Source organism: Manacus candei, unplaced genomic scaffold (assembly GCF_025592945.1).
Source record: "Manacus candei isolate 608988 ecotype Guabito, Panama unplaced genomic scaffold, ASM2559294v1 h1tg000060l, whole genome shotgun sequence".
In the NCBI taxonomy this organism is placed as follows: domain Eukaryota; kingdom Metazoa; phylum Chordata; class Aves; order Passeriformes; family Pipridae; genus Manacus; species Manacus candei.
Window position 1 is genome coordinate 758791 of NW_026138108.1, and position 26583 is coordinate 785373.

The 26583-nt window shown below is 39.1% G+C and overlaps 1 protein-coding gene across 1 annotated transcript; it reads left to right on the forward strand.

Moving 5' to 3' along the window:
- Window positions 1-482: 482 nt before the first annotated feature.
- TRAF6 (TNF receptor associated factor 6) lies at window positions 483-22735 on the forward strand. Its single transcript, XM_051804134.1, has 7 exons — window positions 483-579; window positions 8214-8540; window positions 14074-14224; window positions 14829-14987; window positions 15899-15970; window positions 17291-17368; window positions 18314-22735. Exons 2-7 carry the CDS (start codon window positions 8245-8247, stop codon window positions 19193-19195), a joined length of 1638 nt encoding a protein of 545 aa, XP_051660094.1. The 5' UTR covers window positions 483-579; window positions 8214-8244; the 3' UTR covers window positions 19196-22735.
- Window positions 22736-26583: the final 3848 nt, after the last annotated feature.

Genomic DNA, 26583 nt, shown 5'->3' on the forward strand with positions numbered 1-26583 from the left:
ACTCTCAACTGGCCGCTGTCCAAACCCCCGGGAGAGGTTCCCCCCAGCGCTCGCCCCGAGGGAGGAGCGCACCCGGCCTCAGTGCCTGCAGGGGTTCCCAAGGGCCAGCTGAGGTTGAGAGAGGAAATTATTTCTGATAAGAATTTGTTTAACACAGAGAAACGGCTTTTTTGCGTATCCCGAGCCCTTTACGCACACACCACCCCCACCCTCTCCAGCTTTCAGTGCCTCGTTTTTAACAGCGTTCACAACGGAGCCCAGAAAAGCATCCTGACGGCTGTTCACAGAAGCCTCAGCAGCGGAGTAAAGGCCGGCGGAGCATAAACATTCGATGCTCACACAAACACCGCTGGTGACGGTTTTATTTCTTTTTAAGGGGCGGGATGACGGCGGCACTGCCCTCCCGCCGCCCTGGCGAGGCGCCCCCCCCCCCCCCCCGTGTCGCTCCCCTCCGCGGCGGCAGGAGGCGCTGCAGCGGCCGGGGCGCCTCGGGCGGCCCCGCTCGCTTCCAGCCGCCGCTCCGACGCCTCCCGAGGAGAAGCGGAAGCGGCGGCGGGCGGGGATCGGCCGCGGGTCGGGGTGAGTCCGGGCGGGCCGCGGGGGGCGGCCGGGAGGGCGGGGGCTGCGGCGGGCCCGGCCGGCTGTACGTGGAAGCGAGGGCCCGGCCGGTCGCCGGGAGCGGGAGTCCGGCCGGCGCGGGCTTGTGGCGGCGCCCGGCACGGAGCGTTTCCCCCGCCGGGCCGGGGCTGCCGGCTCGGGAGCGGAGCCTGCGCCCGCCCAGCCCCGCGGAGCTCTGCGGCCCCTTCCCCGAGAGCGGGCTCGGGGCTCGGAGCAGGGCCGGGGGTGCCTGCGGTAGGGCAGGGCGGTGATGGGGCTGAGGCGCCGGCCTGCGCTGCTCCGGAACTGAAAATGTGCCACGATCTGAGACCGGCCAGCGCGGGCTCCGAGATACGCTGGTTTACCTGGCTGGGAGCCTGGCTGAAATGACCTTGTGTTGCCTCTTAGCTCCCCATGGCACTGCGGTGGGAGCGTGAGCAGCCCGTGGCTCTCGAGTTGTGGTCCCCCTTGTCTCGAGCACATCAGCTTAACGTGGGCTCTATTTTTCCCAAGTGAAGTGAAGATACAAAGTAAATTCTTCGGTAACACGTTAAGGGATAATTATCAAGATGGGTTACTATTCTAAAACCGACAGCTCTGTTTTCTAGTAGAGACTGGCAGTATTTTATGTTTAACGATAATTAACACGAGTAATAAATTACGACTTCAGTAGTACTTTCCATCAATTTCGTCTGGTTTAGATAGGTCATGCCGAGTCTTTTCGTACTTAAACGGAAATCTCAGTGTAGGTGGGAGGAAAATGTTCTAATTATATCCCTTATACCTAGTAGTTAAAGCTTGCCGAAAATATTTCTTCGTGTTTGCCTCTGACAAGTTCTGCATGCTGCAGAACTATGAGCTGTGTGGTTTTTGTGTCTTAGATACCATTGACTGAGTGATAAATACAGGGTTGATTTGAAGTTTCGGTGAGGGACAGGTAGGAAAAGGAATGGGGGAACATCTCCCATGCATTTTATGCTGTGTTCACCAACTGTGTTAACACTTGCAAGCAAACTGTTTTGCCTTTCCATTGTGTGAAAAGGCCATAGAACTAGTCCTTATAGTAAAAGAAGGAAAAAACATGCTGATAAAACAAGCTGTATTAGTTTTTGTATTATTTTGTAGATATTGCTTTGGGTATAATTCTTCTGCATACTCCACATTACCTTCAGCTTTTCCCAGCAGGTGAAGATTTGTGAAGCTCAGTCAGACTCCATTGAATGGCAACCTGTCAAGACAGAAATAGCTTTTTTAGATTAGCTAAGCAAATACAAAAAGGTTTTAGATCCAGTCTGTGAAAACTGGTGATAAAAGATTCTGGGTATAAAGCATGTCAAAAAGACAATGAAAGTAAATATAAGGTGGACTGAAAAGGAGAAATGTTTTAATTGTTTCAGAATGTCTGCTTAATTCACTGTTTGTTTTACCAGTCTCAGATTGTTTTACTAATGCCAGATACAAGCTTGTAGAGGTAGATGGTAATTAAATCTAGCCCTGAGACTGTACCTAACATAAATGACATTTGTTCATAGCCATGCTTCTCCCTGCCTCTTGAAGTGCTTTCTGCCCTGGTGTTTACTTTGTCCCCATTAGGCAGCACCTTAAAGTCTCTTCAGATCTTTTGAGGGATGTAGAAAGGCACAATGCATATCTCAGTGTGTTCTTGGTGTAGGGAGAGCAAAGGGAGAACAGAGGCCAAAGAGCAGAGTCACTGCCAAAGTAAAGAATTAAATAGTATTGTTCTTCTCAATAACAATGCTTTCCTTATATTGTTATTCTCAACAATTCTCAATGGATTGTATCTAGAAGTTAATAAACCGAAGAAAGGTTTGGGGGATTTTGGCTTGGGTTTCTTTTTTGGTTATGGGAAAACCCATGGAATATTTTGGTGTTAAATACAGTATAGTACGCTTCCACTGCTCACTAAAATGAAATTTGTTTTGACATACCTAAGTAGGATAAAATATGAATGTAACTGAGTGTGCCACCATTTAGTTTCCTAAGTAACATTCAGCATGAAAATACGTATGTGATTAGAGCCTGACAGCATTCTCTCCAAATAAAAAGAAATCACCTGGAAAATTTCAAAACTCCCAAGAGCTGCTCTGCTTCAGCATCAGGAGCTCTTGATAGTGTCTAATGAGCTCTGAATGTTGTTCAATTCTATTTGCCTCAAACAAAAATTCTTCTGTGAAGTCTTCATGTTCGCATGTTAGAATGTTAAGTATAGTGGTTATCCAAAAGACTTGAAAGTCTTAGCGGGTACTGCTATTAGAAAAAAAAAAAATTGCTACCTCAACAAAATATTTGCAGCATGCTTGCAGACTTTTATAAGAAACCAGAATTTGTTTTTTGCAGTTACAAGTTCTGCCCAAATCTCTTATTGCTTTGGCTTGTCTAGACATTTGATAGCTTTTAAATGAAAGTGTTTTATGGTATTAATTAAAAGGAATTTGCATATTTTCATATGTTCTGCCTGGATGAGGCCACAGTGATGATAGTTACAAACCTCATAATGGAAACACATGGTGCTTATAAGTTGTCAGTAGACCATTAATTATTATGCCTGGGAATAAGTGTTGCAAGTATTGCTCCATAAAATTATCCAAAGTCACTCCACTGGTCCGTCAATCTCATGACCCAGAAATCTATACATAAAAAACTGTTCTCAGTGGGAGAAAAGACGAAAAGAGAGGAGTTTGGCCAGTTTTTCTGTTGGTGTGGTGCTCAAGGCATTTCCCCTTCTGGATATCTGCTGGCCAGGCTGCAAGCAAATTAATTATATTTGTGAACTTCAAGTAAGAAAAAGGATTTGGAGTAGTCCTCTGTATTGATTTCCTTATTTATATGGCTAATCAGTGTGAATTTTCTAGGAAAGGGCATGTGGAAATTAATTGTATTCAGTACTTAATGATTAATATTAAAAGTTTTTTATCTTATGGAAAGTGATACTTTCTCTGTACAGTATTCCTTCACCTTTGCCAAATGCTCAAAGGTATTGTTTCATATTTCAGTATAAATAGGATAAAATGCCTAATTTTATTTCCTCCTTATTACTCTAATGATAATGTGATTTTCCAGGCAGTCTGAAGATATCTTCTGATACCAGCAATATTTTTTCATTTAGAGGAATTTCTGAATTAATCCCGTGGCTCTCTGGAGCATGAAAATCTGTAAAAGTTCTACCTAAGCACCATATACTATGGGACTTGACAAATCAGAGTAGACAGTTTTGTTGCATGCGTTAATTTAAAATATGGGCAGTTTAAATTCTGTTGTGAAATCATTGTTTTGTCAATCATAAGGTACATTATTCTTGCAGGAGTTTGCTCTTCTGGTTTGAGTGTGCTAGCTCACATCAGCCTAATCACTTTGTAATGCAGCAGTGTAGATAGCAACATAGCACGGGTTATTTAGTGAAGAAAGGGTTCATTATGGTTTGAAGTTGGAAGAGTAGTATGGGGACTCCCTGTAGTCTTAACTGTCTTTTCTGGGGCATGACAGCTTGATCTTTAGGGCATTCCCACATTTCTGCAGCAGAGGTAATGATCAGACAAGTTCTGACCATTACCATTTGGCCTGGAAAGCACCTCCCTTTCTTTTGTCAAACAATACAGCTGTTGCCTTGGAGAGTGAAATCAGCCTTTGCTAGCCCAAGGACTGGGTACCTCCCGTGCAAGCTAAAGCCCATTATCTCTCTACCCATCAGGCGTGATAGGACTTCCTAGCTTTAGAAGAGGGTACTTCAGGCACATTACCAAACACAGTTTAAGGCTTTCTCTGCCTGAGAAACTTCACTCTAGCAAAAACAAGAATTACCATATAATGATCTAGTTTAATTTCTGTTGTTCCTGGATCTGAAAGCTGGCTGTTGGGCAAACAAAAAAGGTTTAGAGAGCAGTCTAGCAAAGTGTTTAATGTATTAAACTAGTAACATTAGAACAAAGGATTAGTTGTAAAGGCTGTGGTATACACAAGGTGTAAGTTAATACCTGGATATTGTTGTGCTTGCATTTGACTCAGTTCTGTTTGGCACAGAGGAAGAATACCAACTATTATCAATAGGAAGAATGATGTGGGTTTTGGGAGATGTTAGTATAGTTTTGGGATATATATTAGTTTGAATTTTAAAATCCATCCTCTTCCAGCCAAAGCATTTTTTAAATTCCCCAAGGGAAGAACATGAAAAACTGCTTCAGTAGGCTCACAAACTGTCTGCTCCACCTTCATTGGGGAAAACACCTATCATTAAACATTCAAAGTATACTTTTCTGTAGTCAGTTTTGCACTAGCACTGCTCTGTTCAAGATTGAATCTGTGTTCCTGCTCTTGGAGGGTAAAGTAACTGCCACAAGAAACAGAACTAATTCCTACTATAGTAGTTAGAACTCACAGAGGAATTGTTTTAAACTATGCTGGAGTAATCAGACCTCGGTTAGTGGTCGGAGTAACAGCAGTATGCATTTTTATTTGAAAAATTGTGCCTTGCCCCACACCTATAAATACGTGTGGAGGAAAGACTTCCTTCACAGATAAGATGAAATGGGTAAGAGTAGTAGGAGGAATCCTGTCTTAGAGAAAACAGGAACAAAGTTTAAAATCTGGCTTTTAAATCACCTTGTTTAAGTTGCCTCTTTGTGCCTGAATTTCCCAATTTAAAAAGAGCCAATAATATTTGCACTTCTTTTTTTATGAACCACTCGGTCATGTGCTGACAAAAAGCTTTATGTAGAAGTGGAGTATATCACTGAATAAGGGGATTTTTGTGTGCGTCTGGGATGTTGACTGGTTGCAGTGACTCATTCATTAAAATGACTCTGGTATAGGAGTTTTTTTCTGTAAACTGAATGGACATACTGCTGTTTCTGTAGAAACAATATAAGGGGGTAAAGAGTTCAGCTAGTGTTCAAAAAGTTCAAAAAGCGTTCAGCTAGTGAGATTATACCGACTCAGATCCTGTTTTCTTCCTTATAAGAGCAATATTTGAAATAGTATGGGTTTTTTCTTAGTAACAGCCCAAGAGAAGAGTCACACACTTGTTTTCAATTAATGTGAGAACTGAATTTGGGTAAAGTTATTATATTTTTCTCTCTGCGACTTCCTGAATTCCTTTATGACATCACTAAAGGGATATATGTTCCTCTTCCCTTTCTTAGTCTCAGTAAATATACCCTTGTGGCTTAGATTTATGTGAATTTTTCAGTCCTAGGCTGGCCAGTAGATTCTAATATGCTGCATACCAACATTCCCACTCCATTGGCCCAGTTTGATTCCTGTGATTTTTCATAATATGTGGACTAAACATCCTCTGCAGCAGTTGCTAAATAAGTTATATTAGTTTAACAATGGAAGCAAGTTGGGTTTTTTCCTCCAGAAAGATCTACTGATGGCACTCTAAAAAAAAAAAATCTCTGTTACAAGGCATCTTTATAAACATTGATTCTTCTGCTTCCATTCTAAGTCATTGGGAGAGTTGCTCCCTTCATGGGATTAAATTGATCATGACCTGGCTGAAGCTGCTGGTGAGAATGTACTTGGTGTTTAGTGTGTATTGCTGTTGTGCTTAGGAGCCTTGATTAATAAAGCCTGTTGTGGGTAGATAATGTATAGGGATAATACATTGGGGTGGAGAACAGTAGAAGTGAACACCTCTCCTTGAGTGCAGTTCCAGGCAGCTCTGCTGTAGAGTTATTTCTGCATAAAGTGAGCATTGCTGACCTGTACACTACAAGTCAAAGCTGTCAAACTGCGCTTTGAGGCTCTGTACCTTAATGGTATTTTGGAAATGTCAAGAACGCTGATCTTCAAATACTTCTCATACCTCTACATATCTCAACAATATGGAAAGTTACATATTTACAGAACAAAATAAAAGTTCTGTTTTGATTCTGACTGTAGCTGACCTAAATATGGTAACTTTGCCTGTTTGGTTTTGTTCAGTAGATCTGCCTTTTTTTTTTTTTTTTTTTTTTTTTTTTTAAGATCTGGATAGCTGGGGAAAAAAAGCTCATGCAGTATTAGCATGGACAGTATTGCCAGCTGTTTATCATGTAGATGGCCTAAAGCACATTTCTGTGATGTTGCATGTGTTCAAAATACATTCCCAGTAAATGCTAGTTGAGACCTTGTGTGATTAATATTTCTATTGATGTAATCTTCAGGTGTCATATAATAAATACCCAAGTAAAACTACCTGTCTGTCCTCCTCCTATCCATGAACATTTTGTAAAAATGAATTGTGATATTCAAATTCTGATAAAGGCAGGAAAATTTTTACTTTTGTGAGCTTGTGCTCAAGGTAGCCCTATTCATTCTGCTGACCCCACCGTCTGCAGTTGTGATGCAGATGAACAATCCTTATACTTTAGCTCTTGATTACATTTGCATCCCTAATATATTTTAAATGATGCAATGGTATTACAGCGAACTCAGTAAGTGAACATTACAAAAGACTTTGCCTATACTGCTGTGCAAAAGCCAGTCAAATCTGAGGTTAGTGGACTTGTTTTGCATGCCTGGCTCCATAACCCTCAGATTACTCATACTGCCTTGAAACTGGTGGTAATCTCTGTTTTTCAAAGAAATTTCATTTATAGAAAACTAACCACAGTAGGATTCTGAGAAAATGGTTATGACCATTACAAAATCAAGGCAGAGGAAAATTTCTTGGACATCTAGAACTTATATTTGTTTAGATCTTTTTTTTAAAGCTCCTTCCTTCAGTGTAGAAACACTGGCCATCTGTTTGGGGATACCTATGAGTTCAACCTGCTTGATGAGCAGTGTTTTAAAAACAGGCTTTAGTATGCCATTCACTGCTCTTCAGGGAAAGGTGACTTGTATCTTCTGTTCTTACAATCATGTCCGTTGTCCTCCCTGCCAGCTAGACTAGAAGAGGCAAAGGAGAGCAAGAACTCTGAGTGCTAGTAATTTGTGGATAGCTTTTGAGCTGTGGAATTATTATCCTTATCTCATGTGTAGCTTCTTATCCCATTGAAAGTCCTGTTGGCAGTTCTAAAATGTTATCAGCAGTGCTGTATATTTGAATTTCATTGCAGCAGAGGATCTGCTTGGTTTGGGTACTTGGACTTGTATTTTATTTGTGGACCTGCACCTAAATTGATTTGAAACCTATACTGTGAATTGCTGTAGACAGAAAATGTTAAATAACAGATATATATACTGCAAGGAAAATATGGAATTGAGCTATTGTCGCCCAATAAAACATGATTCTGTACAGCATTTTTTCATGCAAAGTCTATTTGAATGCCTTTGAAGTAAATAATGTGGAAGGGGTAAAGAGATGCTTTCAGTAGACATAGCAAGGACAAAGAGTATTCCTCTTTTTACAGAAATCAGGTAGTTAGATGAAAGAGATAACAGAAAGGGGGGTGTGTTTGTTCGAACTGTACTGACTGGATGCAGTGTTCTTACCTATATATCACAAGATAAGTTAGAAAGATAACGGAAACTGGGAGAAAACCAAACCAGTGATTTCGAGTAGAACCAAATCTGTAACTGTTCCAGTGCTTCTGGTCAGAAATAAATTTTGCTCTTGACTTGAAAGGAAGGTATTTGAATATTTTAAATTAATACATCTTTTTTTCATCTTGCAGTGCATTTCTGTGTAGCACTTGATTAGCTACTATGAGCTTGCTACACAGTGATAGCAGTTGTGGAGCCCGAGACGTGGAAAGCGGCTGCTGTGCAGCCATGGCCAGTGCCTGCAGCGCTGGAGCCAAAGAAGACAGCACAAGTGTCAGCAGTGGGACTGGAAACCCTCCAAGTTCTTTCACAGAAGAAACACAGGGATATGATGTGGAGTTTGATCCGCCCTTGGAAAGTAAATATGAATGTCCAATCTGTTTGATGGCTCTTCGGGAGGCTGTGCAGACACCATGCGGACACCGTTTCTGCAAAGGCTGCATTGTCAAATCAATAAGGTAAAAAAACATTTATGGAAGCTGCTTTTAAGAAGAAAGTCACTTACCAGAACAGTTTAAGGTCAATGTAAACTAATTAGAACTGGCCAAGGGTCCATTACCAATGAGTGCTAATAGAACTCTGGAAATTTATAATTCATTAAAGATGCTTTCTAATAAACACTATATATGGACAAAATGTCATGAGTTTGGAGGTTTCATGAGCTTTAGATTTTACCATTTATACAAATTTATCCAGGTTATGAATCTAAAAACTTGATTGATTAAACTTTTTCTTTTTAATTATTATTTAAAGGAGCCAAATCCTCCAAATAAAGTCCAGGATTATTTTTTGTCCAGGATTATGAAATCTGTATTTTGCCTAGGATTGTTTCCTTTAATAACTACGGGAAACTATAGACAACATGGTTTCTTGGTGCAGATAAGGCAACTCATGCTTTCAGTTCTTCACTTGAAATTAGCTGCTTTGTTGTTGAGCTGGAAGAAAGAATGTGATGAGGAAATAGTCTTGAAAAAATCATTGAGACAGGAAACCAAGTGGCATATGAAGGAGCGGGAACAAGGTACAAAGGCAAGACCAGGCTGGGCTTATAAAAATGGATGAAAGAGCAAGGAGGGCAGAGAGTGCACATGTCCCACATGTGTCAGTGAGTACTGGATCACATTGATAGAAGGCTAGATATTATGCTGTAGGATTTTTCCTTCTCAGCATAAGCCAAATTTTTTTCTTATCAATTGCTCACTTAGCTCAAATGTCACTTTGGTAGGAATCTATACCTTTAATTCTGTGTGAGCCGTATATATAATTGGTTCATTTCTAACCTTACTTTGCACACTTGTATAAAGATCATTAAACTATTTTCAATGTTACCGTGTTTCTCCTTGGCATTTGTTTTTAGCATGAAAAAAGGACAGTGCTTTCTTGATTGGTTTTTCATACCATTTGTCCGTAGTTCTATTCCATTTCTTTTTCTCCATTGTCCATTATTTGTAGCTCACTAAATGAATAGTATACCAGCAGTGATGTTCTCTAAATACAGTGTTTTGTATGTTTTGTGGGCTTCTCTGTAACTTCGGCTACATAAATTCTCAGGAAGAATTTCTTTGTGGAAAGGGTTGTTAAGCATCGGAACAGACTGCCTGGAGGGGTGGTGGAGTCACCATCTCTGGCAGTGTTCAAGAAATGACTGGACATGGCACTGAGTGCCATGGTCTAGTTGATGAAGTGGTGATCAGTCAGAGATTGGACTTGCATTCTTTTTTACAGCCTAAAAAATTCTGGGATTCTGCCACTGTTGTATCTAATGCTACTGTATTTTTTCATAGCATACCTTTTGGATCGAGGAGGGGGAAGTGTTGGAGCTGAGAATGAGAAGACAAATTTAATATGCACTCCCTACTTATGATAGTGGATTCTTTCTAGCTAGCACAGAAATTTGTGTGCATTTGCAGCACAGTTCCTGTTAACATCAGTTTCATCAATATTTCTCAGAAAAGGATCCAGAAAATGCAGAACACCACCAGTATTCACCCATGACAAGTGACTCACCTGTGGATTCTGCAGAAGCAACTGCACCCAACTGCATCCCTTGGTGGTATACATGTTACCCACATGCATGGAAGAAGGCAAAAAGCCCCTGAACTTGTTAGCTTTGACTGTAATCCAATTCCTTAGGCACAAGTAGTGGGCTTCACTTTCTGGCCTTTGCTTTGCACATTCCAACCCAAATTCTTCAAGAGGTTAATGTACATAATTTCATGAATGCTTGTAGGCATTACAAGACAGTTGTAATGGTAAAGGCCACTAAATTTTGAAATTCCTTACTTGTTCTCTCTGAGTTTGCTCTGTTTGTTGGCAGTAGCAGTTTTATATTCTTAACATGGGTATTTCTGGAAGAAAGAAAATAAATCTTTGAATCTTCTCTTGAGATTATGATGTCTATAGATTCTGAAGGTAAATCAGTACTTAAATATAGTGAGCTTTAGAAATGTCTACTCAGCAATCATTTCAAAGACAACAGAATTCCTACGTTGAAAACTGAGGGGAAAATGACTAAAAATTACCAAAAATGGGTGTCTCATTTCCAGTCTTTCAGATCTTTACAAGCTAAAGTGATCTTGTTTTCTAATCCTTATGCTTCTGCTGGTGAGCTGCACAGTTACAGTCATTGGTTAGAATTTACAGGACTGAATAAGAAACTACAGTGAACCCAAGCTCAGAACACATCATCTCCTAGCAGGAAGATAAATTTCCTTCTTAAACCCCAGGCATGGGAAGTGGTTTCTCTTCCTTTTTAAATTAACAGAGCATTTGCTCTGCTCAAAGTTTTAGATCTCCAAAGTTTCAATGGCCAGAAGCTTTTGCTTCTTTTACACCCTTTGCTTATTTTACTTCATTTCTCTAAATAGTGCTGACTGTTTCAGTGAATACTAAACACAGGTCGAAAGCATTTTTTTCCTTGGAGACTATAGATCATCGCTGTAATATTTCAGTTGTTTCATTGATAGTAAAAGTTTTCCCTCATTCCCCAATGAAATCTGTCTTTGGAGTGCAGTTTGAATGAATGCTTGTGAAAGCAGAGCAGACAGCATAAAGTGCCAGACCTCCCTGAATCCCTGAAGGGCTGAATGCATGCTTAATTGGTATCCATGGATCAAGCTATTGATTTGGATTATGTAGTGTCTGCAGAACAATATCGATTTGGAGTATGTGCTGTCCACAGTACCATATTGATTGATGTCATTGAGAAGCTTCTATGGAACAAAAATGAAAATGGAAAGTGATTTTTACATTCTCTAAGTACTGGTTTTTTTCATTAAGTAATTGTCACAACCTTTATTTGATCAGGAAAAAATTTTTCCTGTTTATTTCTCACTTCCCCACTGTTTAGCTCAAGTGAACACAGAGATTAAGAAATTTAAATTATGAAGGATGTACAAGCGTTTCTTGAGTAATCGCTTCTTGTAACTTAGACAAGCAGTTATAGTTCATGTTGAAGTTGTGGCTGCAACTAGAAAAAAAAAATTGAAAACCTTTTAAAAACTGGACTCTTAAAGCTTACAGTGTGAGGGACATGATTAGACCTGATGTATTTGATCACAGTAAATGTTTGCCTCCCAGAAAGTCTTGGCATCTTTTTAAATAAAGCTGTCTGAAATGCTTTGAAGTGCTTTAAGTCGTGGTAGAGGAGAAGCTTATCTATCTAAGTAACTACCAATACTGTTTTACAAATGTTACTGTAAACAAAATACTCAATTAGAAATTTTAGAAGAACTAAGTTCAGGTGCAGTAGGTAATTAAATTTCACTCTAGTCTTTCTTCTCCTGTATCTTTTGTCAAAGCTGACTTAGGGTTTGTTGTAGAGCTTGCCAAATACCAGAACCTCTGTTTATCGGAAAAGCAGAATTGTGAGCTGACAAGGGGCAGCAGGGAAAGCTTTGGGTACTAGCAGTCTGTCAAGCAGCTGGCATGGCTGCAGTTAAAGTGTATGCCAACTGTTTCAACTTCTAGGCTAAGCCACTCAGCTGTTAAAATCACGAAGAGGGCTTTTTCTGCAAACAAAATTATTCTGGCTTTACTCTTTATACCTGCATTTTAATTTCAGTGAAAATTATAGGAATATTCATTGTACTTTGTAGCAGATGGTTGTTGTTTTACAGGTACTGTTGTGGGTGGCAGAGTCCTATGTGATAAATAATTCTAGCACAGGAAATCCTTCACTGTAATGTAATTTAGAACTGCGGTGCATAAACTCAGTTTTGTGATAGGAAATGTATGGCAATGTCTTTGCCTGCCCGTGCATCTAAGCAGCATTTTAAGCCCAATCCTCATACTTAAAAGTAATATTTGAAGCCTGTTTAATATGCTACAGTCAGTTATTGCTCTTTGTTTACTATACTTTCCTACATTGGAAAATTGCCATGCATTCTTATTTTACCCTTTGTCTGCTATTATTTAAACTGGAGAACTGGTAATCATTATTTTACATTATTCTGTTGTTGGCTGTTATTATACATGATTAGCTTTTCTGTGTAGAAATAAAGCTGCTGTCTTATCAGCAGGCTTACTGGGCGATCTTTGTACTCTACTAAACAGGGTGTTTGTAACCAAGTTATACCTGTGAAAACTGATTTCCTGTAGGTTGCGAAGTGAGAGAACATTTCTGGGTTGTGCAAAGATCAGCACACTGATCATAGCTCAGGGAGCTCTGAAACAAAATGGCAAGCTGGGTATTTTCTTCCACTTGTTTGGGAGTATGACTACCAGGCATGTGGTGAGCTAGCTCTTACAAGTAAAACCTGTGAAAGGAAGTTCATTGCCTCTTTTTGAGGTCTCAGCTTTACCTCCACTTCCTCTAGCGCATTGCTAGTCGAGTTGCTGAGCAATTATTTCCTTTTCCAACAAAGAACATAAATTCCCTCCTGGTCTCCACAGCCCTCTAGGTTCTCCTTCCCCTCATGCGTGCAAGCAGTGACAACGATCTGGCCTTTGATCCTTGCACCACAAGTGGTCTCTGACATTTTTCTGCCTCATGTATTTTTCCATTTTATTGCTGTTTCCATTAGCATTTCAGCTCAGAGCTTTGATCCCTCATGCCTTTTTAACTGCCTTACTTAATTGTGAATCAATATGTTGGCCTTCTGCTTTCAGAATGAGCTGATACTGAAAAATTTGATGGAGGCGATCCCTTTTTTTAGTCTGTTTCTAATTATTTTTGTGTTTAAATGCAGATAGACAGAACCTGATGAACTGGAACTTTAGTTACCTCGTGCAAGTTGCATGCATCCATGTTCCACCGTCACGTTCCAAACTTTTGCCAGTTAGCACTTCCAGTCTGTTTGCTGTTAAAATGGCTTCAGATGCAACACTCAGTTCCAAAGCCAGTGTAATTTTCATAGTTACTAGTAATTTTCATGTCTGGAATTTTTTCACTCTTATTTGCTGTATAAATAAATAAATTGAAGGATAACCAACTGTTCAAATGGTTGTACAACAAAACCAGCAAAATGAGCTATATGAGAAATAATGACAAATAGATGAAGTAAATCTGGAAGAAAAGAAAATTTTACTTTTTCTCTCAGCTACGGTCACCTTGGATGTTTATAAAGTGTGAACAAAATTAGAGAAAGTCCAAGAATGTTTAAAGAATTGTTTTGAAATAGCATGTGAAACATACTTTGATGTTTGAGCTATGTGAAGTATTCACACAAACAGGACTGTAAGTTCTTAGTTTTTTTTATATCCTCCTCAAGTTTGTTTCCAGAGTACCTAACACGGCATTTGTACAAAAAAAACATATTGAGTTAGAAAAGGGCTGTCACCTCTAGTGAAACTGTGTATTGTCAACTTTTCTAGTGTACGTTGCGTACTTTCTGGTCATTACCACATAAATGCCATTGTTTTCAAAGACTTTCTTACTGTGTCTTAACTTGGCCACTAATATCTTACTAGTGTAAAAATATTTTAAAATAAAGGCTTGGAAATCTCTTAGAAATATTAGAATATCTTTTTCCTTGGTTTTCTGCATTATAGAGATGCAGGTCACAAATGTCCAGTAGACAACGAAATTCTACTTGAAAATCAACTTTTTCCTGACAACTTTGCTAAACGGGAGATCCTTTCGTTAATGGTGAAGTGTCCCAACAAGGGCTGCAGTATGAAGATGGAGCTGAGGCACTTAGAGGTGAGAATTAGTTTTGAAAACGTGGAAACCTGGTTTTCATGAACAAGTAGAAATTCAAAATAACTTAAAATAGATGGTCATACCTGGTACTCATTTATGCTGATTCAATGCATTGTTCTTTCAAGACTATAACTGCACGTGTTTGGTTTTGATGAGTCTTTAATTGTAGGTAGGTTATTCTCAAGTGAACATCGTAGTGCATGAAAATTATACTAATGCAGCTTTCTGTTTGGTATCTTTCATGTTTGTCTTTTGATCAGTTCTATCTGTACTTCACACAAGTTTTTTAAAGTTAGTTTAATATTCCCTCAAAGTAGCTACATATGTTAGTTGAAATAATTACTTTGCAAAATAATATTTGCAGTTGAAAGGATAAATATAAAACTAAATTTTTACCTGAGAGCCTTCTTAAAGCTCTGAATACGTGAAGCCCTGATCTTAGTAATGGGACAGTAATGGGCTACTAAGTCAGCATAAGAGCATAAGGATTTCTTTGCATGAAGGAAAGATTGTGATTTGTTTGTCTTGTACTGTGCTTTCTCTTGAAAACAGATGAGATGATAGTACCTGTTTGTAGTATCATCCATCTTCTGTCCTTTTGCAGGAACACCAGTTACAGTGTGAATTTTCCACTGTGGAATGTCCACAGTGCCAAGGAACCTTCCAGAAGAACCACTTGAAAGAGCACATGACCCAGGAGTGTCCGAGGCGTCAAGTGTGTTGCCCAAACTGTGCCACATCTATGGCCTATGAAGATAAAGAGGTACTTAGCAACAGTCTCAGTTTTTCGATCTTCATTCACATGGGTTTGCTTGTAAATAGAATATCAGTTTAAAAAAAAAAAGGCAACAAAGTTTTTGGTCTAGAAGAGCACTGTCTGCTGCTGCAGAGGTGAGAAGGTACAAACTCAGGATATTAGCCTAGAACAGGAAAAGATGGGGAGAGATTGTGTTTAAATGCAAACTTATTGGGAACCTTGTGGTCTGAGGAGACTTGTGAAAGAACCATTGATTTTTGGCCACCAGAGAGGCCTGTATCTACTGCCAAATGAATACAAAAGGCAGTATTTACATTTGCTTTACATTTTATGCCTGGGAGAACGGATATAGCAGGAGATAAATCTTTTGGGGATCTCTGCTAACACACAAGACCACGATAATTTCTGAATTCTTTTCCTGGTTCTGCATTTTTTTACTCATGCAATACTGAGGATAGTATTTTCCTCTTTCTGTTTCCTTTTCTTTATCTCTGTATAGATGTGTTTTATCTCAAGGACTGTTAAATTTTATGAAATTCATATTGTGAATTGTCAAACAAAAGTACCTTGTATAGTTCAACAATAAAAAAAAAATCTTTAATATAGTTCCACTGCAATTGAACGTGTATTTTAGAAACTTCTGGTTAAATTCAGACTTCTTTGGAGCATAAGAACTTTAGGAAATAAAATATCTTCAACTTTATGAAGCTCCTGTATAAGTCCAGGAAAAAACAGTAATAGAAAACATACTCTTCAGGGTAAAGGGAGTGACTTTGTTTCACAGTTGCATACAGGTAAATGCAAAATTTGAAATGTAAATAAAAATTTGATGTTTGATCAGAGGTGATTAGGCCTCTCTTAAATTTTGTAACTTTATTGATTCTTTCTTTCCTCTCTTTTTCTACTTGATCACTAAGCTTCATGACCAAACCTGCCCACTTGCCAACGTGTTTTGTGAATATTGCAACACAGTGCTAATCAGGGAGCAGGTAAGAGACTACCACCTTCTGTGTTTAATCTCAGTCAGATTTTTGTATTCTGTATTTACATTGCTTCTTTAATATGAATTTAAACTTGGAGAAACAGTTTGTCTACTAGCTAATAAATCTCTACCTGTCTCTCTGTGAAAATGTCCAGTACAGGTGTAGTACTCTTTTAAATGCTGTTCCAGCTTGCAGTTGCAGTCTGGTAAGACCTCTGTAGGATTTTTGGCTGCGCATCACATTATTTAGCTGTACTGCTTCTTGACAGGGGACATGCTGCATGTTTTTTATGTTGAATGGAGGTTAAAAAATGGGCAGAGAGTGAGAGTATTTGTAATTGGAAAGCCACTGTTGGGAAGTAGCTGTAAGTAGTTCACTGTGAAACTGCAGATGCTGATCAGAATTCTGCTTGTCCATTACTATTGTAATAGCCATTATTATTTCTTCTAGTCAATAATAACTTCATTGACAGAAAAATGATAAATGTTATTTGATATGCAGCCTATCCTTGTTTGAATGGGATGGCAACTATGTTGAATATCATGTCAAATGATATTGAATGATCATGTCAAATTGCCCAAATACTCTGAAAAGCAGGATTGAGCTTAGTAATGACAAAGGCAAAAATGTGTTGTTAGGTAGGATAATCAACTGCAGAAATGGGGAACAGAGAATGGTGAATTTGCTAATGGTTTAGATTTAATGGCTGACCTGTATTAAACTTGTGTTCTGCTTCATCATGATATTTAAACAAGGCAAGCATACGGGGTTATATAAACAGGTATTTTGCCTGTGAAACCTAGAATTATCCTTTGCTCTGTTTAGGGCTCATAAAGTATCAGCTGAAGTTGTCATGCTTTTGAGATGGGGGTGGATAGGGTGGGTCCAGAGCAGTGAGATGGCTGGATCTGGAAACTACAAGAAAATTGAAGTAACTTACATGTTTTGAGGAAGAGGGTAATGAAGAGAAATACCTTGAGTATGTGCAAGCAGTTCTTCAGAAAGGAAAGAAATGGACTGTGATCTAGCTTGAGGATAGGCTAGCAGTGAAAGGTGTTTGGTCTAGCAAGGAAACTCAAATGCTTTCTGATGCCTGATGTAAGAACAAAGTCAATGAATTGTTAAAGGACGTAGTAGTAGGATGTAGAATTTTTATCATCAGCTAATATTTTTGTTCAAAACTTCCATATTCCTTTGAGAAATTATGTAGGTATAAACTGATCTGACTTTAGGTACCAGTTCAGAATCCATCCGGCTGTATCCTTTTTGGATGTTATAAAAGCATACTCTTGATGAAAAAGTAATAACAAATCTCATTTGTTTTAGATGCCTAACCATTACAACAATGATTGTCCTACTGCCCCAGTGCCATGTTTTTATAGTGCCTTTGGATGTCCTGAAAAGGTAAGCCTTTTATCAGAATCATAAGTTGCAGACCTTCTGCAGGCATTTGTCTGGGGCTTTTTTAATGCGTTTTCCTATTCTTGTCTCATTCACCAGCCCAAATCCTCAGTGATTTGTGGGTTTGTCTTTTTTTCTTTTGATATCAACAACTACATGTTTTCAAAATTGGCTTTTCAAATTTAAAAACTGTGGACTATTTGCTTGATGAACTTGCTTTTATTAATCCATGACTGACTGTTTTCTCAGCTCTCACATCAATAAAGTAGCTTCCAGCATTTCTTCCAAAGTTGTGGCCAAATACACTTGTGGCTCTTAGAGTTCCATGAAGAAAACCAATTTTATTAAATTCTAAAGTTATTAAACTGGATACTCTTATTTCTAGTTGTTTACTACCTCTTTGTAAAAATGGATCTTTCCCCTTCATTGTTTCCACATCAATTTTCATACACCATTTGGTACAACAGAACATTGTAGCAAATCAATGAAGGGAATACAGTACTAATTTAAAGCACAGAAAAAAATAATAAATGTATGTTTATCGCTAACAGTCTTTCACTACACCTTTTTTTGAGTTGAACAGTGTTATTGAAAGTGTACACCATAATTAATGATGCTTTAATAGGGAAATAATTACTTCTACGAAACCTGAATCTTTTTATCATGAATGCTCATTAACAAGAAAGTAACCCTGAATATACACATAATGCTTGCCTTTGGAATATTTATCAAGAATGTTTTCAGTATAAAATACTCCATATTTCTTCATATCTTGTTTTTACTTTCAGGTGCACAGTTTGAAATACACTGTTTCTATTTCTCATTGTATGTACTACTGAAATACCTCATGACTTTTACTCAAAATTGCCTCCATTTGAAGTGCAGGTTTAAAATGTGATTTCTGGTTACGTTTGATATGTTCCTAATGCTACATCTCTTAAATTCTAGATGCAAAGGAATGAACTGGCACGACATATGCAGGAGTTCACTCAGGTTCACATGAGAATGATGGCTCAGAGTTTTCAAAATATCAGTGTCACTGCTACAAATCCTGTACCCTTCATCAATGGCCTACCCTTTGAGCCTGCCCTCTTCTCACACGTGTCACGTGCCACATACGATTGTAATCCAGAAGTTGAAAACTTCAAAGAAACTATTCAGCAGTTGGAAGGTCGTCTGGTAAGACAAGATCACCAAATCAGGGAACTCATTGCTAAAATGGAGACTCAGAACACTCACATGGCAGAACTCAAACGTACTATCCGAAGTTTGGAGGGAAAGATCACTGAAATGGAGGCCCAGCAATGTAATGGTATTTATATCTGGAAGATTGAGAACTTCAGCGGACTTCAGAAAGCCCAGGAAGAAGAGAGACCTGTTGTGATGCACAGCCCTGGCTTCTATACTGGAAAGCCTGGGTACAAGCTGTGTTTGCGCCTGCATATCCAGTTACCGAATGCTCAGCGCTGTGCTAATTTTATATCTCTGTTTGTCCACACTATGCAAGGAGAATATGACAGCCATCTGCCATGGCCTTTCCAAGGCACGATACGACTTTCTATTTTGGATCAATCAGAAGGCCCAGAAAGGCAGAATCATGAAGAAGTAATGGAAGCCAAGCCAGAGTTACTGGCCTTCCAGAGACCGACAGTTCACCGCAATCCAAAAGGTTTTGGTTATGTGACTTTCATGCACCTGCAAAATTTGAAACAAAGAACCTTCATAAAGGATGATACACTTCTGGTGCGCTGTGAGGTTCTAACACGTCTAGATTTGAACAGTGTCCGCAGAGAAGGATTTCAGGCTCGCAGTACGGATGGACCTATGTAGCCTGTAAGTCTTATCCAGAGGAATGGAGCCACTAGTTATGTTCTTCCACCACAGGTTATAAGAGTGCTTCATTGTAAATATAGGCTGCGTTTGTAAAAGATCATAGTTACCAACATAGTTGATCTTCACCTGAATGGAACTTTCTTGTTGCTGGTTTATTTTTTTCTGTATGAGGTCATGTATTTAAATATTTGGTATGGTTCTCTATTAAAATAATAAGCTACTTTTGTAGCAAGCTGACTAAATGAAGTGTTGTTAACCAAAACTTAACTGCCTAAAGGAAAATCCTGTTGCAGAACCTGTACGTCTCTGGTAAAATGTAAGTCATGTTGAGAAGTCCTGTAAGTCTTTTCACCCTAGTGCCTCAGAATAGATACTGTAACAGGGAAATAGCTAAATTAATAAAGATGAGGAATTTTTTTGTTTGTTTTTTACAGAGCTTGGGAAAGTTGAGACAGTTTCTATATTGACTTATCTAGAATTTTGCATTGGTTATGCTTTTCTTGAAATCTGAAGTCAAGACTTTGCTCACGTCACCTAGGGTTCAGGTATGCTTTGGCCCTTCCCTTCTTTGGAGTTAGCTTCAGGAAGTGGCATGTTGATGTACAGCTGATGTTAGTATTTCCAAAAGACGTGTGGTAGTGTTGTGGAGAAGGCTAAACGACTATGAGCTGAGTTCACTGAAGAAATATTTGTAATATGGTCTGAAAGTACCTCCCTAATTCTCTTTACTTGGATAAATCTTTCTATAAGTGTGTGCTCTAGGCCCAGAGTGTCAATCACAATTGACAAGAGATATAAAAGTTTAGCATTTGAATGAAATACCTTTGTGCTGATGAACCCCCTAGTGCTGAACATTTTTCAGCTTATGAGTGGATACATGAGCAAAGGGATGTAACTATATAGGGTGATGCAGGATGTGTTTTGCTGTTGTTGAAACCTGAATTTGTACCAAAGCTGAACTTGTGACCTGCTTCTATTCGAGTGATCTCTTGGTGTTGTGCGTGACATATGACCTATGTCACCTCCTATGAATTCTCAGTGGGCAGCTGGCCATATCAACATCCAACTGTTGTGGGTATTTCCTGTCCCTTTAAACAATAGAAGCTGGGCCACTCTCAGCAATTTGGAGAGGAAGGAAAGCCTGCTAGTTCAACAGTGTGAGGAAAAATTGCAGTCCTGTTTGCTCTTAGGAAGAAAATCTGGCTTCCATAGTTACTCATTTATCAAACACTAGATTCACTATGTCAGGGATTCATGAGCTTCCTAATGTTGCGTGTATTATTATTTTCTGTACTGACTGTATGCCACATAAATGTTAGTTTTGACCAGTCAAAGCTGAGTAGTTCAATTTCACTGGTGCTTAAAATTTTAACTTATCATGGTGCTGATAAAGTTCTGAATCTTGTCTTTAAAGGAGGGAAGAAAAAAGTTTTGTTCACCCCATAACCTAAACAGATATTCTGATACAGCAGAAAGAACTAAATGATACATAAGCATGTGTGTATTATTCATCCATGCTAGTGAAGCAACCTAAAGACTGCCACTTAAAAAATAGTAAAGAGTATTCCAGCTATTTGGCCTCATCAAAGCAATACCATGAGTATCATCAGTGGGGAAAGGGCATATGCTTAATACATACGCATACATACAAGAGTAAAGAAAGACTACTGTAGCATATTGATTTGGGAGGATACTCTGCCTGACTGCATGAGATGTAAAAGTTCCTGGACCCAAGCTACCACGTTCATCATATCCAGATGAGTAAAACTTCTTCTGGAGATAGAACCTATTAGATGAGGGATTGTGTTCAATCCCTCAATCAGCAGTTGTCACTGCTGAAACATGAACTTCCTGGCTAATGGTAAATGCAGTTGGTCATTGACAACTTCAGTGTGTTCTCTGTGATTAGGGGAGGGGTGAGCATATATTACTCAAAATAGGAAAAGATCCTTGCTTTAAAACTGTGGGCTTAAGCTTCTTAAGTAGTCTTGATGAATAGCCTCATTCTATTAGCTTTATTGTTTCAGTGTCTTCAGTTAGAGAATGTCCAGTTAAACCATTCTTAACCAAGAGCTGTTAATGTACATAGCAGTGCACAGACCCACTGTATACAGAAGGTGCTGTACACTAGTTCTCCATTTTCAAGCTATGTTAGTTATACTTATTTTTTTCAAGATGCTCAAAAACTGCCATTCTCTCCTTTTTTCCCCTCTTCTCTTTTTTTTCGGAGGGTGGGGGGCAGTCAGAAGAAACATTTGTAATTAGAGAGCTTCTTCCTGCCCCAGGTCCTTTCTCAGCCCTAGTGGTAATAATAAAAATGTCCTTGCTCTGTGTTCACATTGGTTATACCCAAGACCCACTAAGTGCATTAACACTTCCTTTGCTTTTGAAGATTTGCATTCTGAATGGAATTTTTACTTTGAGCCATATCTGCAAGATCGGATGTGCTTTGCCTCTGAGGAGGAAACTCAGTTTGGTGGCAGAGTTTTAAGTGATTCAGGTTAATACAATAGCACAAGCCAATAGGGAATAGAAGGCTACTGCATGTATAGTACTGCATTGGCCACAGTAATATGAATGCTTTATTCACTGCTGCTATTCTACTGGTTTTGTATTTTTATATTACCCACTAGAACTCTGAGTGATGTCAAATTACTGTAATGACAGAGTTTTACATGAGAGACTTTCAGTGCTAATTTGCTAAGTATCAGTTAGATCTTATTGTCATAAAAACACCTTGTAAATGTTAATGAAATATTTATTCATAATATTCATGTACTTGCTCCATTTTCCTCTTTCCCCTTTCTCCAAATCTCTTCTTTTGAGAACTTGTTTTACCATGGTAGATTGAGGTATAATTGCTAGAACTGTTTAAATGAAAGCAGAAAGGTATGCAGCATTGAGAGTTGTCTCTAAAACAAAACTGAAGAAGAATGGGAATTTAACCCATTTCCTGTGTAATTCATTCAGCAATGGAGTTCTTTAGTTCTGTAACTCCAGCATCACTGGATCTCAAGGTGATTTAAAAAGTGGCTTAGCTTCTTTTCCAAATTTCTGTTGTCTTTAATGTGTCCTGAGTCACCCACTTAATATGTGTATTTGCAAAGCTGCTACGGCACAAATTTACCAGTGATAATATATTACAAATATGTTATCTTTTTGCCTCTGAATGTCTTCACCTGCAGGGCAGGGAAAATTATTTTACTAAAAATAATATGTGTGATGTATATGTGGGAGCTCAGATAATGTGAGATGTATAGACTTGTTTTTTAAGTGGTCTCATGATATGTCTGGTCATGTTTGCTATCAATGAATTCAACTTGCTGATGAAACCAGAGATGGTGACAGAATAAATACATTTATGATGGATTTTAAAGATTATTCTGGGTTCAATGTTAAAGGTTTATATTGGTTTATGTTTGAACAAAAGGAAAGTACTTCTATTCCCTTTGATGTATTGATCAATAATTTAATATATTTTGTAGTAGTGCACAGCAATATTTCTGACAGAACTTTAAAAAATAAACTAAGTAAACTGTGCACTGCATGTTGCATCTTTATTTGTATGGAGGGCTATTCAAAAAGTTTCACTGATACAGGACTTCTGTGGTAGTTTCTCTGTCTTGTGGGTTTCAGGTTGGCTGTTTTTTAATCCAGGAGACCATGTATCATATAGCACCAAGAAGGCAACAAATATTTCAAGATAAAAACTTCTGGCATTTATAACAGGCATGGATAATTCAATACTAGAAGATATAGCTTATGTAGTTGATAATAAACTAAATGTTCTCATGATCATCCTGTAATTTAAGAAATCTGGAAAAAATTGCACACTGTCACCTCGATGGTCACATCTGCTTGCTTGTTATATTTGTGACAAAAGTAACTATGGGTTGAAGCTTTGTTGCAAGATACTCAGAGCAGAAACCAAAGGGAGTTCCTCTCTGAGTAAGAGAAGTAAGTGCTTCATTGCAATCTGCTGATTTATCTCAACCACAGACATGCTGGATCTGTTTTTTAACAGCATCTGCAGGAAGGGATATTCCGAACTTTCAAATTCTGAGTAACCTTAATGGTATTTATAGACATAATATCTAATGCACTGCGGTTAATGTCAAGTTAATTATGACTTTATCTTTCATCCAGGTTGGTCCTAATAGCTTCCATGAGTAATGGATAGGAAAGTATGGTCAGCTACCAGTTATTTGTTTTGTTAATACATCTTTATTGTTTCATATTTTGAGGGCACTAAAATCTTCTTTTGATGAGATGGAGTATTAATGACGTGTTTTTAAGCAGGAAAACTAGCCTGTTTGCAGATGCACCAGTGAATGGAAAGTCCACATGAAGAAACAGAAGATGCCAGCAATATGAAAGTATGTTCACACCTCTGTATACCTGTACATTTCTGAAAAAAAAAAAAAGGCTAAGCTAGATGTGGACCAGGATATTTTTACTGAATATTTTATTGGGCAAATACCAGTTCATTGCAGTGACTTCACAAGAAGAATGTGTTTGTTTTTACTTAAATCCTTACTAGTGCCAAACCAGTTGCTCTGCTGCCTTGCTCATCCCCGAAAAGCACTAGCCCAACACTAGAGGCTGTTCCATCTGGAAAGAGAAAACTCCCTGTGCCATTCTTTCCTATATTATCCTGGGTAAGTACATGAGTACACACAGTGCTAGACTTCAGCTGTTATATGCTGTGTTTCTCGCTTAGAAGCTGTGACTACTTAGCCTGTTCCAAATCAGCATTTACAGAAGTCCACAAAACTTAGTAAATTAGCCCTGAGTGTGCTCTTAGCATATACAATAATTACAAGGCAATAGAATGGGAGGTTAATGGACCAAAAATGCTGAGTAGGGAATCTAGGTTTGTCTGGATGAAATGAGTAAGATGGCTGATGAATTCTGCCTGTTAGTCATCCTCGATTAAAAAAAAAAAGGCCAAAGAAACCCAAACCCACACTCATGCCACTCAGATAGGAAATTGTTATGCTGGCAAAAAAAAAAATTATCAAAGGAAACACTTCAGTGTCACAACTGTCTCACCCTCACCGTTTGCCCACCACTGGGTCTTTGTCTGTTCCATCTGGAAGGAGCAGCTTGACCACGCTGGACTGAGTGGACCCTGGTGCTGCCACCACCCTTACAGGATCTGACAGTTAGTGACCTGAAATACCAAATGCTGGGATCTGTGGCCTTCAGGTCTTTTTCCTTTACTGGTTTTAAGTTTTTTTATAATTAAACCTAACCTCCTTGATAAGTATATATGTCTCTGAGCATATAGGCAGCTATATGCTTAAGTTATTTTAAGTTGCTTAAAGCTTGTCAGGGCTCAGGATATGTGAAGAGTTGGTGTTAGTTCTGCAGTCTTTTCCAGTTTGCAAACTGCAATAAAAAAGCTAACCCACAGACAGAACTGTCCTTGTTCTCCCATCTTTTCTTTTTTTACATTTCCTCTTGTGTGCAAGGAAGCAGAAAGATTCTGTAGTAGTAGTAGTCATATCTTGAGTCCCTCCTCACTCCTATTTTATCCCAAGCAGAACTGTTGCCACCACTTCTCATCCCTTCTAAAAGACTGCAATTTTCTCCGTTTAAAAAAAAAAAAAAGTTGTAAAAATTAATTTACCTTGCTATTGTGTGCTGAAGGGGTGGCAGATAAAGACTGAGCTACAGCATCATGAAGATAATCTTTCTGCTCAAATTCTGGGACCCTACTTCACTGTCTAGTCTTTCAGTGATCATGTTCTTTGAACCCCCTCGTTCTGCAGAAACAACCATTTGGGTTGTGCAGCTCTGAAAGGCTCATTTTGATTGGGGGTTTTCCTCTTGAATGGAGGAGGAAAATTCCTAGACTGTGTGAGAGGAGGAGATTGTGCAACAGGAAAATAATTTCCTTGTTAGCTGCAGTCCCAGCCTCGACCAGTGAGCCTCCTTTTCCTTTTGGTTTGTGCTCTGACTGGTCTCTGTGGCCCAACAGCCCATGAGTGTTCCTGAGTTTAGTGATTTCACCCTGCTCCTTTGTTCCAGTCAGGTCTTTGTTGCCTCCTGGATCTAGCTGCTCTCCCACCAACTGCAGATGTTTATTCCAGCTGGTGCATTGCCCCTCTCAGCCAGTCACCCAGTGATGAAGGAGGAGAAAAGCCCTGGTCTATTCATGGTCCTGAAGATCCTAGCTGATAGTTTCTGAGGTACCAGCAGGTTTGACTTAACTCGGGCAGACCCAACAGGTGCTAGCCTGGGGAAAAATGGATTCATAGACCAATACCTATGTTTTCTGGTGCCTTTTGTCCAGAAGACTTACCCCACTAAACAGTGAAGGGGACAAGGCATAAACAGAGCAGTTTTAGCAGTTGAGTATTGACAGTTTTGGAAAAAAAGCCTGTCCTGCATTCTCTTAGCTGATTAGAAGCAGAGGTGATAGCTTGCTAAAAACTCTGTGATAAACTGTCCAAAAATATGAGTTTTCAGTTTCTTAGCCCTCCCAGACAGAACCTGATTTCCATGAAACTCAGGTGATAATTGACACACTGGAGAAAAAAGAGAAAAAAAAAAAGACAAGGCAACAGTACAAATCTTTCCTTGTCTCACCTGACCTGCAGAGTCCTTACTCCTCTGCTACAGCCCTGTATTGATAACATATTGGTTTTCCCTTCTGTCTTCAGCAGCAGATACTCCTCTCTCTCACTGCTCACTCAGCAGCAGGGTGTCAGGTGAAGGTGACATGTGAAGTCCATGAGTCTGACTTTTTAAGTCCTACTACAGTATGCTTGAGTTAGCATTTTTATTTCCATTTTGGTATTCATGTATGCATGCACAGACTTGTTTCTCTCCAAGATTTAACTTTGTTTCTGTCACTACCTTTCATAAAGTGGTGATTTCAGCCAGGTATGAGCTTGGGCTTTGCTAACAGGGTGTTAAGGAGCCGTGGTGCTGCCAAGGAAAGTGACACATACAAGTTTTCCTAGTTTCAGTATCACACCCAGGTGTGATAAACTTCACACAGTGTGGAGTTTAGACTTGCCTAAGCAGGTGCGTCCAGTGTGATTCACCTCCTAGAAACAAGTCCTTCAGCTTGAGTTTCTTCATGCCAAAGGCCTTTATGTAGGCATGTGCCTGTACTTATCCTTCTAGCTAAAAGGCAGGGAAAGAATCAGTATTTAAAATTCAATTCAGTTATCTGTATGGAGTGTGGATTTGGATCCTCTGGGAATGGAAGGGGTTAGGCTTTAAATGGGTAGAAAACATAGTGATCCTGAAAGGTAAGTGAGTCCTGTTGGGAAAAGGAAGGTCAGACCACCAAACACCATGACCAAAAAATTAGATAGCGGGACAGTGATGAATGCCCACTGTGGATTTCTTGTTTCCTTGTCCACTGTTTT